The sequence below is a fragment of the Lactuca sativa genome, chromosome 1 (genome assembly GCF_002870075.4).
Source record: "Lactuca sativa cultivar Salinas chromosome 1, Lsat_Salinas_v11, whole genome shotgun sequence".
In the NCBI taxonomy this organism is placed as follows: Eukaryota; Viridiplantae; Streptophyta; class Magnoliopsida; order Asterales; family Asteraceae; genus Lactuca; species Lactuca sativa.
In genome coordinates, this window is record NC_056623.2 from 213,538,187 (window position 1) to 213,552,562 (window position 14,376).

The 14,376-nt window shown below is 31.0% G+C and overlaps 1 protein-coding gene across 2 annotated transcripts; it reads left to right on the forward strand.

The window, feature by feature from the left end:
• The first annotated feature begins 4,395 nt into the window (after nt 1–4,395).
• On the forward strand, nt 4,396–12,916 carry LOC111899593 (glyoxysomal processing protease, glyoxysomal). 2 transcript variants are annotated; one of them, XM_023895421.3, is made up of 14 exons: nt 4,396–4,558; nt 4,659–4,705; nt 5,118–5,262; nt 5,363–5,410; nt 5,544–5,594; nt 5,872–6,006; nt 6,880–6,984; nt 7,099–7,202; nt 10,263–10,348; nt 10,480–10,574; nt 10,682–11,195; nt 11,921–12,083; nt 12,185–12,276; nt 12,559–12,916. In XM_023895421.3, exons 1-14 carry the CDS (start codon nt 4,493–4,495, stop codon nt 12,795–12,797), a joined length of 1,890 nt encoding a protein of 629 aa, XP_023751189.1. In that variant the 5' UTR covers nt 4,396–4,492; the 3' UTR covers nt 12,798–12,916. The 2 variants fall into 2 exon arrangements, with proteins under 2 accessions (XP_023751189.1, XP_042751645.1); XM_042895711.2 differs by lacking the exon at nt 4,659–4,705 and having other exon boundaries at nt 4,407–4,558.
• Nucleotides 12,917–14,376: the final 1,460 nt, after the last annotated feature.

Sequence of the window (14,376 nt, forward strand, 5' to 3'; positions counted from 1 at the left end):
TGATGTCTTGAATAAGACAAAGACCAACTAGGACCAATTTATGAAGTGTTTTGATAAAAACTACACTAACTCTTGAATATTTGTTTGTCAAGAAATGTTCATTGACAAGAGAATCTTATATGTCAAGGAGTCAGTGGGAGTCTTATTGGTCTTGAAAGGTTTCAAGAACAAATCAAATAAACCTTATCAATCATCACTAGCACACGAGTTGAGGTTTACAACCTATCGTGTTGACATTATTTGGTTTCTGTGCTGTTCCAATTGAGTTAATTATGCATGTGAGTTCTATGAATTCTCATTTTGAACGCATAAAAGACAAGGCACCTTAATCAATGAAAGGTACATTGATAGGAAAAGGTGAGCTGCTTAACTACTTGGAAGACGTGGTGGGCAGCTGTACTACCATAAGGCAAGAAATCGAGATTAAGAAAGTTTGATCCATATGAGGTTGAATTTGTCGTGAACTTTGGTTTTGACAAATTCACATGGATAGGAACACATACACCGTTTAAATCTAAGTGTCATAAGATTTCCTCCTTCATGAAAATGATTGTGAGGAAATGCTTTCACTAAGAAAGATTTTAGGAAGATAGTGATTGTAAAATTGCATTCTCGAATTCGATTATGGTTACGGTATCCCTTTCCATAAATTTGAATTGTGAGGTTTGGCAATTGTTTACACACACATATGAACTATCTAAGGCAAAGGTGTATAAGTTCAAGAAGCCTTGATAAAAGATTATCAAAGCACTAAGTTTTAGAAACATGAACTTAAGAAATTCAATAAGCATTGTTTTTCTGAAAGTTAAGCTGTTTCTAAAGACATGTCGAAGCTAGTGGGAGCATAAGTGTTATGTTTTATAATAATCATCATGATAGTGGGAGCATAAAAGTTATGATTGTATGATTATTAAGGCACGTATTGCAAGTTGGCAATACTAATTATAGAAAACAAGAGTTATACCTTGCAAAGTCGTAAGGGTTGTAAAGTTGTTTTGCTATAATTAAGGGAGATAGTATTATGCTTCATTTCAAATCTAAAGGCTTAGGTTGAGAAATGTTAATAAATTTAGTCAAAGGTATATAGTGTGTTCTTAAAATTTCGATTATGATTACGGCATTCCTCTTCACAATTCGAATTTTGAGAACATAGCAAATAAAACATTATGTGTCGTGTCCCATACGCTTCGGGTATAGGATCGATTGCAAATGCTTTAATGTTTGACCATTCTAAAATTTTCCAAATGTTGAGCGCATTTAGAGGGAAAAGGGACTAGAATTGGTTTTGACTAAAATAATTAAACAACTATCAAAGGGCAATCCATAGTTTGACGAGGATTGGTCGCTTGTGAGTAGTTGGAAGCATGGTATTGAATGGACCATATCGACTTATTATGAATAGAAAAGATTCTATTAAGAATGAGTTGTCATATGGAAAATATGGAAATGTTTTCATATTGGATGGACCATATCGACTTTATTATGAATAGATAAGATTCTATTAAGAATGAGTTGACATATGGAAAATATGGAAATGTGTCCATATTGGGAATTGAATATTAAAAATCTATGTCTAGATTAGAAACTTTTATGCAAAAGGATGTTCAAAGGAATGTACTTTGAGTGAGAGACATCATATCTATGGAATTGTCTTGTAACAATCTCCGTTAGAGGACTTTGTAATTTCATTGGCAATAGTCTTTGTGACTTTGGTGCAGTGATATTACGAAAGGATCATGGCATAAAATGTTAGAATCTAACATATTCTATAAGTGGCAAGAATTTGATATTCTTACACTTATGAAAAGGGATTTGGAGTTGTGAAATGAGAAAGATTGGAAATGTGTTCAATTTGATCTATTTCACAAAGTAAGAACCATAGGTAAACATTGTGTGCATGCTAGGAGCATGGGACAAGTGTTGTAATTCAAGTAAGAAGTTGATTACCCGAAACGACAAATAATGAGTAATCGATATGGTGATAAATAAAAGGTGTTTTATTTATACTCAAGGGTTTGAGGCCATATGGGATTAGTATTATTCTTGTGTTTCACATTTGCATGTTTTGACTTCCAGAATAATTGAATTTATTAAGAATAATCGAATTATTCGAACGGGCCACAGTCGTTCATATGTTGGAAGTAGATATGAATGAAGACTGTCGTGAATTGGTGTGTGGATTGTCTAGAGGAGTATTAGACATAAGCAAATGTTTGCTACAACGTTCATGAGTACTTATGAATATGATTTGAGCATTGGATTAAACCCACGCTCACTTGGATCACTCCATGAATTGTATCACGAGTGATTGGTGAGACGATAACATCTTATATTCTTGAAACCGAGATGTGTGAGTTGTATCTTGCAAATCGGTTGCACATTGATAATATGTAAACGCACCAGTAACTTGGTGTTATAAAACATATTATTTTGTGTGATTCGGTGAGTGAGTGCAAGCAAGCATTGTATCAAAGTTTATCCATTCCTTTTATCCAAAGTAGGATAAAAGCGATATCTTTGGGCCCCTCGATGATTTAGTGATGACAAACGTAAATGCTCGGCCGGGCTAGGGCTAATTTGATTTGTTCAATTAGTCAGTCGTCATAAATCGGGAATCGAGATATAGTACAAAGAGAATGATTTGAAATCATATCTCATATGATATCTAGAATGGAGGAATATATGATCCCTTATCTAAGGACACGCGTATCTGATAGGATCAGAGTTGACAGCAGCTTTGGAAAGCTACGATTACAGATCAAGATTTGAAGTCATACGCAGAATAGTTGTTAGACTTATCCAAGTGGGAGACTGTTGGATTAGTGTCTAAGTCCATAACTATTTTGGTATGTACTTTACCCGATGGTGCATGGTCCTTTTGGGTTGCCTTCACCAAAGCAACTTGATTGGAGAAATGAATTAAAAGAGAGGTTATTATGATTTATTAATATGTTATAAGAATAATATATTAAAGGAGAAATCATATTTGTTTAATTAATATTGGTCAATAATTAATTAAGAATTAATTTTGTGATCAAATGTAATTAATTAAACTAGAGGGGCTGAATTGTAATTATGTGATAGTTACAAAATAAGGTAAGGATTATCTTATTAATAGGTTGGACGAATTTAAGGTGATAAGGCCTTAGAATTCGACTAGGATAAGGGTTTTCAAGGCTTATCTTATGGTTACTTGGTGGGCAAGCAACTAGATAAAGATAAGGACTAAAACCCTAATCTCTACACCTATATAAAGACCCCAAGGCTCATGAATTCGTCCATGCCTTCCCAAGAGGTCCTAGAGACGAATTCTAATACCTCCCCTCTCTCTTTATACCTTCTCCATTTGCTCTTGGTGTTTGTAAGCCATTAGAGGAGTGACACTTGTGACTCTAAGCCTTCCAAAGTCAATTCAAGGAGGAATTGGGATTGTTATTGCTACATAACAATCAAGGTAATATCATAAACCTAATTATATGTTAATATCGATTTCCATATGCTAGAATTAGGGTTTATAGTCTTGGATTCAAAGCATGTACAATAGAGAAACCTAGATCCAAGCATTAGGGTTTGTATAAGCACATAGGATGTCTTATGACCAAAACCCATCACTACATATGCTGCAACACCATCAATGTATTTCCTTCCAGGTGCTTTGGTGAAGACACCACTGTAGTGTATCCTCAACGTGAAATAGTTGTCATATCCTTTTGCAAACACAAAAGAAAGAAAGAGTAAAATCAATGATTTTTCTACGTGAACACAATCAACCAAGAAAAAACAAATTTTGTTGTAGTGTTGTACCGTATCTTTTTCCTAAGTCCTCCAGTGTTACAAATTTTTCTCGAAAACACCATATTGATAGCACCATTGCAATTCTTGCAGCTTAAAACCCTAAATCCCAATTTATGTTCTTACTTCTATGATGAGAATAAACCCGATGAATATAGATGTAACTGGTTATCTTCTTGGGAGAGGGACGGGTAGTGACGTGTAAGCAATAGGTAATCATTTCATATTAAAGAGAGAAGGTTACAACTTAAATGACGAAATTACCCTTGCAATATAAAATTAAAAAATGAAGTTAACGGTGAAATGCTAACGGAGTGAGCCGGAAGGACCAAATGTTAAAAGTTTTGAAACCATAGAGACCATCTGTGAGGTTTTTTGAACTTAGGGACTAAACTTGATATTTTTGAAAACCACAGGGACCATTTTTGAAGTTTTGTCAAATAAATAAATAACATTATATGAAATATCAAAATAGGGACAGAAATTTGTAATTAGAATCTTTTAGGGACCAAACCCATAAAAATCCGCTAAACTCAAGTACCAAGAATGTAATTTGGAGACACACGGTAGAAAATCGACAGCAACATGTATTGTTAATCAAGTTTGATGAAGTCACCTCGTAAGTCGTAACCGGATTAGATTCTCCTCATTCAAAAATCAACGCGACTCCAATTCCAAACTACAAACTCAAAATCTCAGTATGGGCCTACCGGAGATCGTCGACGTTGCTCGGAATTTCTCCGTCATCATCAGAGTTCAGGGCCCTGTAAGCTTCTAGTTCTACCTATTTTAAAGTCAAAACCCCCTTTCTCCGTAACCTCAAATTCTGAACTGTTTTTTTTCCCCTCATATTTGATTAAATTCAGGACCCAAAAGGACTGAAGATGAGAAAGCACGCTTTCCATCATTACATGTATGTTAATTGCACTTCAAACTGTTAATTCCGTAGTTACTTCAGCTCTTCATTCTTGTTCTATCGATTAATTCCTAATACGTTCCTGTAATTTTATGTTAATCGTAATTATCAGTTTTCTTCCAACTCTTAACTGCTTCGCCAAATCTATTCTATAATTAGTCAATCAATATCATAATCAGTTTTTGACCAACACTTAAACTGATAATTGCGACATCAATGATGCCACTGGTGATTTGAATTTGATCATGAGTAGTGATTACTGATAAATTAAACCTGAATTTGGTTTATTCCAACAAGGAGAAACTCCATTTCTATGTGTTTGGTGTTGGTTTGGAACAAACAAACCCTACTTTTTGATTTAACCCTTTTGATTATCCAAAGTTTTGATTCTACTTTTTGGTTATTGTAGCTCAGGGAAAACGACTCTTTCAGCATCTGGAGTGTTATTGCCTACTTCATTTAACGTTAGCAGTGAGTCAATGTCATTGGTTCTCACAGTTGCATCCATTATCGAACCATTTCTTTCATCAAAACATAGAGATCACATGTCTCAGGTCAAACATGAGTTGACTTTTCTTATAATTTTGGTATCATATGAGATATTGGTGTGTAAATCTGATTTTTTTTTTCTTTTTTGTTTATAAATTTGATCAGGTCAAACCTGAGTTGATTTCTGGTGCTCAGATAGATATATTTGTTGAGGTAAAAGATATAAATTACTTATACTACTGTTTCTCTTTTTTAACTTGATGCAAAAAGAATAATTTAATCAAGAAAAAAAAAACAAGGCCTTAGTGCAGTTTTGTTTATTTGTTGATAATCTTTACACATGCAGGGGAATGCTAAAGGAACTCCTCATTGGATACCTGCTGAACTTATAACGTTGGTAGACATGTTTTTTTGCTTTTACTTCTATTTGTTTTTTTACTAAATTACCCTTTGGTGTCAACAAAAGATGTACACTTTGACTTTTAAGGTCAAACAAAGTTAAATATAATTTGAATTCTCAAAAGATATATAGACGATGTATCATTTATTATACTCAAAGGTCAAAAAGACTATATCTTTTGTTTGGGAAAAGACAGCTGCAAGTTTTTATAGATAAATTGTGTAATCTTTTTTAAAAAAACAATTAACTTTTTTTTTTTTTTTTTTGGATGAAGGTTGATATTCCAGGTTCATCTGTTGCTGTTGAATCTTTAGTAGGAGGGTCAATGGATCATGGGTGGGAAGTTGGTTGGTCTTTAGCCTCATATAATGATGCTCATCAACCGTATTTTGATTCTAAACAAAAAGAGGTATTTAATTTAACAAACATCATTTAAAATTTAAATACTATGAATCATGCAATGGAATTGTTGATTCCATTGAAACGAAAAAAAAAAGTATGATTGTTTTGTGTGATAGAATGGAATGGATCATTCCTGAAAGAATGCGAATTAATGAAAAAGTCCTTTTTTTTCAACAGAAAAGTCCCGATTATTTAACATTTTGCCCAAATTAACGAAAAAAATCCTCCTTTTTTTTTAATAGGAAATGATAGAGTATGTGATTTTCCCAAAATAATGGGATTTTTTGTTCAAAAAAAAAAAAATAGGACTTTCTCAAAAAGTTTCCCAAAATAATGGGACTTTTCTGCATAAAACCCTTATTATTTATGTAAACCTCCAATGACTTCAATTTTTCTTTTTTGAAATTTCATGGGTTTAGTTAAATTATAGTTTTTTGTTTCTGAAAATAACTAGGAGATATATTATTACTAGAGTTAATTACACAAATAGTCCCTATGGTTTGGGGTAATTTGCACGTTTGGTCCCTAACTTATTTTTTAAATTCGGAAAGTCCCTACTGTTTGTTTTTGTTATGCGTTTGGGTTTTAATGTGTGTTTATTATGCTAAAGTCTTCAATTGTTATTTTGGAATTTGGAATAAAAAATTGCAAGATAATCCATTTTAGTTTCCGTTATTTTTAAAGACAATCTTTTTTTTATTATTAATATAATTACAATTTTTAAAAATAACAAAAAAACTCTGATATCTATTGCAACTTTTTGGGGTTTACCGAGCTTTTACTATGTTTAATTTTTTAGTTTTTTTAAATAAAAGTTTGTTAGTTCTAATCATCTATTGTGTTCAGATGTAATATAAAAAATATTAATTGATTATTTCAGACTCAAAGATCTTCAATGCTGGAATCACAATCAACTGATCCAACTCTAATAGGAAATTTCGGGACTCGAATTGCAATACTCAAACTTTCCACAAAAACTTTTCAGGTGCTTTTAATTTTTCTTTCAGCAAATATATTTTGTGTAAAATATATTCTGTTATTTTGTTTTTGTTTTCAGTTGCATAAATCTGGAGAATTAGTGGAAAATGATTTTGTGTAGGATCTTCCAAACCTAAAGATATGTTCTCCAATTAAGAGAGGAGATCTTCTTCTAGCAATTGGTGCTCCTTTTGGTGTCTTGTCTCCTTCCCACTTCTCCAACAGGTCATTCAACAAATAGCAACCTACTTTCTTTTTCTTTTTCTTTTTCTTTATTTATTTATTTGTTAAGTCATTCTATAATATAAACAAGTTTATGAAAAGTTTAATCTTATAATGAACAAATAAATCAAAACTTGGATGGTTTTAGTAACAACTTTTAGACTCCAATCACCAAATTAGAAATGAAATAAAAACATGTTGCTTTTATTGTAATGTGAGTAAATTACACGAATGGTCCCTATGGTTTGGGGTAATTTGCACGTTTGGTCCCAAACTTATTTTTTTTAACTCGGAAGGTCCCTACTGTTTGCTTTTGTTGCGCGTTTAGTCCCTATCTTACCTAAAAAGACTATTTTGCCCTTGATTTTTTAATTTATTTAAATAAACAAACCTCCAACCCCATTTCCACCTCACCTTACCTTACCTACCCCACACTATTTAAATAAATTAAAAAATCAAGGGCAAAATAGTCTTTTTAGGTAAGACAGGGACCAAACTTGCAACAAAAACAAACTGTAGGGACCCTTCGAGTTAAAAAAAACAAGTTAGGGACCAAACGTGCAAATTACCCCAAACCATAGGGACTATTCGTGTAATTTACTCTTGTAATTTTGTCTCTTATTATTTTAGACAAAATTACAAAAATGGTCCCTATGGTTTGCCAAAAGTCACAGAGTTAGTCCCTGTTAATTTTTTTTGACGAACATGGTCCCTGTGGTTTCCAAAACTTGCATCAATGGCCCTTTTTGCTGACGCCGTTACTGTTCATCCGTTAGTGTAAGGGTATTTTGGTCTTTTCAAGTAGCAGGGACTGGGTTTGTGACTATGGGTAAACCATAGGGACCATTTATGTATTTTTTTCTATATTTTATGTTTATGAGTCTTTGACTTTTCCACCCATTTACATTTTAAAATATCACTTTGAACCCTTCACTTTGAACTTTGAAAAATGTTACTTTCACCCCTCTATTTTCTAAATTTTCATGTTTTACCCCGTATTATATATAATTTGTTTTTTATTAATAACTTTTGTTCGCTAACCTAAAAAAACTATTTTTACGTGTTTATTTTCATATATTTGTCGGTATAATTCAAGGTGATCAACGTTTCGACTATAATTTAGAACTTTCTTTCGTTATTTTTTTATAAAGTTACACGGTTTTTTTTATAAAATTGTCGGTTTAAATTCGAGCTTATTTTTCGACGTAGTTCTTTTTTTTTTTTTTTTTTTTTTTTTTTAACTTTATGTACGTTTCCTAAGTATGAGACGGGTCATATATAATAACTTTCGTTTGTTAATTTTAAAAAATATATTATATTCGAGATTGTCGATGTTTTGATGTATTTTTTATACATTATGTGCTTAATTTTATATACATTCCTACGTATCATTCAGGTCATATATAATAAATTTCGTTTGTTAGCTTAAAAAAATGTAGTATATTCGAGTTTGTCTATGTTTCGATCTAACTTTTGTTTCATGTTTTTTACGTATCAATATAGATTCGAGTTCGTCTATATTTCGACGTAATTTTTTTTTATGTTTCGTGCTTATTTTTATGTACGTGTTTTTTTCATTCATGTTTTTTTACGTCGAAATGCAACTTTTATGACTATAATCACCAAAATTCAACTTACAAAATTCAAGCTTATAATTACGCTTTTATCTATTATATGTAAACAAACTTATACGTAGAAACATACATAAAATAAGCACCAAAACGTACAAAAAAAATTAAATCAAAACATAAAAAATAAAGAAAAAGAAAAACTCAAATTTATATCAGCACGTGCATAAAAATAAGTAAGATTTTTTTAAGTTAACGAATGAAATTTTAAATAATAAAAAATATATAATATGTGACCCTAGTCATAAGTAGGAAACGTACAGAAAATAAAGCACGAAAACGTTAAAAAAATATGTTTCGCAAAACGTTTTGGTGCTTATTTTATGTATGTTTCTACCTATAAGTTTGTTCACATATAATAGATAAAAGCGTAATTATAAGCTTGAATTTTGTAAGTTGAATTTTGGTGATTATAGTCATAAAAGTTGCATTTCGACGTAAAAAAACATGAATGAAAAAAACACGTACATAAAAATAAGCACGAAACATAAAAAAAAATTACGTCGAAATATAGACGAACTCGAATCTATATTGATACGTAAAAAACATGAAACAAAAGTTAGGTCGAAACATAGACAAACTCGAATATACTACATTTTTTTAAGCTAACAAACGAAATTTATTATATATGACCCGAATGATACGTAGGAATGTATATAAAATTAAGCACAAAATGTATAAAAAATACATCAAAACATCGACAATCTCGAATATAATATATTTTTTTAAATTAACAAACGATATTTATTATATATGACCTGTCTCATACGTAGGAAACGTACATAAAGTTTTAAAAAAAAACTACGTCGAAAAATAAGCTCGAATTTAAACCGACAATTTTATAAAAAAAACCGTGTAACTTTAAAAAAAATAACGAAAGAAAGTTCTAAATTATAGTCGAAACGTTGATAACCTTGAATTATACCGACAAATATATGAAAATAAACACGTAAAAATAGTTTTTTTAGGTTAACGAACAAAAATTATTAATAAAAAACAAACTATATATAATACGGGGTTAAACACAAAAATTTAGAAAATAGAGGGGTGAAAGTAACATTTTTCAAAGTTCAAAGTGAAGGGTTCAAAGTGATATTTTAAAAAGTAAATGGGTGGAAAAGTCACAAACTCATAAACATAAAATATAGAAAAAAATACATAAATGGTCCCTATGGTTTACCCATAGTCACAAACGTAGTCCCTGCTACTTGAAAAGACCAAAATACCCTTACACTAACGGATGAACAGTAACGGCGTCAACAAAAAGGGCCATTGATGCAAGTTTTGGAAACCACAGGGACCATGTTCGTCAAAAAAAATTAGCAGGGACTGATTTTGTGACTTTTGGTAAACCATAGGGACCATTTTTGTAATTTTGTCATTATTTTAAGATGATTGACAATTTGACATATTTACCCTTTGGTATTTGGAGCAGTATATCGGTTGGCTATGTTTCCAATTACTACCCTCCAAGTTCCTCTCACATATCATTGGTGATGGCAGATATTCGATGTCTTCCTGGTGAAAAACATTTATCTTTTTTATTTTTTAGTTGCATTAAAAAATTAAAATTGATTATATATATATATATATATATATATATATATATATATATATATATATATATATATATATATATAATTTTTTTCCAGGAATGGAAGGAAGTCCTGTTTTTGGAGAACAATCAGAGATAGTTGGCATGCTTACAAGGCCACTGAGGCAGAGGGGTAGTCGTGCTGAAGTTCAGGTAATATTTTTTTTTTAAAATTTTTTTTATAGAAAAAAAAAATACAATCAAAGCACAACGCCTTAATAAGAAAAAATTTGAAAGTTCAAATCTTGTTTTGATAACAGCTTGTGATTCCATGGGAAGCCATTGTAACATCATGTACAAGATTTTTATCACCCAACACAAAAACCCCCTTAAAAAGCCACGTCATCCCTCCAAATCCGATAGAAAACGCCACGTCATCAATATGCCTTATAACAATCGGTGATGGTGTATGGGCATCCGGTGTTGTACTCAACCACCATGGCCTTATTCTCACTAATGCTCACCTCCTTGAGCCATGGCGCTTCAAGAAACCTCATGCAAACCATAAAAACACAATTTCCAATATCTTTTTCACACATTCAAAAGAAGCTAAACAAGAAAGAGAATTCAATCAAAGGGTACAAGTTCGAGTGGATAATCGTGTTTGGTGTGATGCAAATGTGGTGTATGTTTGTAAAGGACCTTTGGATATTGCAATATTGAAGCTTGAGTTTGTGCCTCATAAGTTGCAACCGATTGTTATGGACTTTACTTGTCCCTTGATTGGATCCAAGGTTTATGTTGTTGGACATGGACTTTTTGGACCTCGTTGTGGTAAATATTTTTTTCTTGTAAATGCTTTTTTTTTTTTAATGTTTTTGCTCATAAAAACACCCCCTTTTGCCACAAAATTAGAATATTTCATTTTCTAGACAAGAATAAAAAAAAAATAGAAACATACTTACGTTGATTTGTTTGTTGTAACATTCTACTTTCAAAAATATCGCGCGTTTATTGGACATAGTCGTGGTATGCATTATTTTTCATGACTTCTTTTTAAAGTTTAAGTTCATAAAAAGTATACTTTTGTCGCATGCACATTAGAATATTTCTTCTTTTTGTCAAAATTATAAAGTTAAATGCAAAACATAACAATGCATCCACTTATGACAATGTCATCCAAATACAAAACTATTTTCACTCTTTAATTAGGTAGATTTTTCAAAGTATAATGCCCAAATAAGAAAAAAATTTAATGTACAATTCTACGATTGGGTAGGTTTTTAGAAGTACAATGTACTAATAGAAATAACTGAAATATTGTTACAATGAAATGGATGAAACGACATAGGTGGATTCAGGAGTAGTTTAGAAATAGATTAGATTTGTTGTTCAAAAAAAAGATGAAAGCACATTGCTATTTTTTGCATTTACCACTAAAACGAAATATTTTTGTAATAGGAAGAAATGAAAGTAGGATGCTAGACTAATTACCAAACAAAATTACATTCCTATTCTCTTGCATTTTAAACCATTTATTCATATGAATTTTGCATCAGATTTTCTTCCATCAACTTGTGTGGGTGTGGTGGCAAAAGTAGTTAAAACTGGCGGAGATGGGGATATTCCGGCCATGATTGAAACAACTGCCGCCGTGCATCCTGGTGGTAGTGGTGGTGCTATTCTTAATTCAAATGGTCACATGATCAGTCTTGTTACAAGGTAACTAAAATAAATCAATCTACAGATTAATAAATTAGTAAGAAATTCATTTTATTGCATAAATTTTGAAGTTAACGAGTTTTTAATTTTTTTTTTAACAGCAATGCTAAGCATGGTGGGGGGACAGTTATACCTCATTTAAACTTCAGCATTCCATGTGCAGCATTACAGCCTGTCTTCAACTTCTCAAAAGGTTCATTTTATTCATCATTACAACATTGAGTAGTTACATGAATGGTCCCTATGATTTAGGATAATTTGCTCGTTTGGTACCTAACTTATTTTTTTAACTCAGAAGGTCCCTACTGTTTGTTTTTGTTACGCGCTTGATCCCTGTCTTACCTAAAAAGGAAATTGTTAGGTAAGACATGAAAATGGGTTAGGTACCAAGCATGCAAATTACCTCAAGCCATAGGGACCATTCGTGTAATTTACTCTAAAAAGAAAATGGGTCTCATTTGGTGTTTTCTTGCAGACATGAAAGATATATCAATCTTGAAAGATCTTGACAAACCAAATGAACAACTTTCTTCGGTTTGGGCATTGATGCCAGGACCAGCATTGCCCGACCCACTGCCCGGGCTGCCCGGAGACGAGAGAAAGGGTTCCAAATTTGCCAAATTTATAGCTAACAGACAAGAATTTCTTAAACAAGTATCGCCTCTTGACAACAAAGATGCTGATTCTTCAAAATATCTTCCCAGCAAATTGTGAAAGTATGATGTAATTTAATGCATACTAAGGCGTTTTTTTTTCTGATTCCTATCAAGTATTGTATGTATAAAGTGTTGACTGAATAAATAATAATGGTTAAATAAAGTTTAAAAAATTAACGATTGAGGAAATAGAATAGAAAATTATAGAGTAAATTACTGAAATCGTCCCTAGTCAAAATTGCACGTTTGGTCCCTAACTTTCTTTTTGCACTCGGATCGTCCCTGTGGTTTGATTTTGTTGTTTTTTCGTCCCTTACATAAACATAGGGACCAAATGTGTAATTTTGACTAAACCATAAGGACAAAAAACGCAACAAAAACAAACCATAGGGACGATCCGAGTGCAAAAAAAAGTTAAGACGATCCGAGTGCAAAAAAAAGTTAAGGACCAAACGTGCAGTTTTGACCAAACCAAAGGGACGATTTCAGCAATTTACTCAAAATTATATAAAGGCAAATTTCTAAAAGTTATGACTATGGTGTTCTGATTAAATGTTGTTTGTATGAGTTGTAGTTTGGATAAACGACGATATATTAAGAAAAGGAAAGAGACAATAAATAAGGAAAAGTCTGTAAAAGGTTATAATTTAATTGGGAAAGGTCTCAATTTCTAACTTTTCCCTTTTTTTGTATTAAACAGAATAAAAATATTGATGTATAAATTAATTAGTTGTGAGACCCATGTATTATATGGGTTAATTTAAAAATATATATATAAATGTCAAAATATGTGACAACTTTGAATTTATAAGAAAATAAAAAAGTTTAAATTATTATAATAAAAATGTTTTTTATCTTTTAAAGTTAAACAAATATTAATTTAAATAAATAAAAGAACTAATAAGCTTTAATTTTGAGAAATTTGAAATTAGAAGTTAAGTTCATTAATGAAATTGATATTTATTTATTGCAAGTATTAAATTAAAATATTATGTTGAATTAAATAAAATAGAAAAACTCATAAAATGACACTGACACGTGGAAAATAATTAATTCAAAATAATCACAAAATGACACTTGACAAATTAAATGAAAATGTGACATATGGCAAAAAAAAACATTCATTTATTAGAGAGGATGAATTAGATAGGTCCCGTCGAATATATCAAATAAAATCATGATTTGTTGTAAATATATCAATTTTTTGCATGTCACAACTTACAAACGTGAAATTGATCGTGAAGTTTATGAGATCTTAAGAGGGGATAAGATTTTCATCGTTTTAAGTAAATGTTTTGATTGCATCCTCTCATAACTCTTAAGGTTGCCATTTGATTAAAAAAAATATAGAAGGAAAACTATTCCATTATGATGACCTAGGTACATGAACCCAACTCACACAAATTTAGTTATTTGTTTTTAGGTTTTTTATTCCATGTGGGTTTATTTTAACTAAGGTTTTATGATATATATATATATATATATATATATATATATATATATATATATATATATATATATATATATATATATATATATATATATATATTAATAGTTGAGATATCATCTTAAAAATCCAACATCATCTCAATAAAATTTAAGTACCAAATCCATAAATATATATATATATATATATA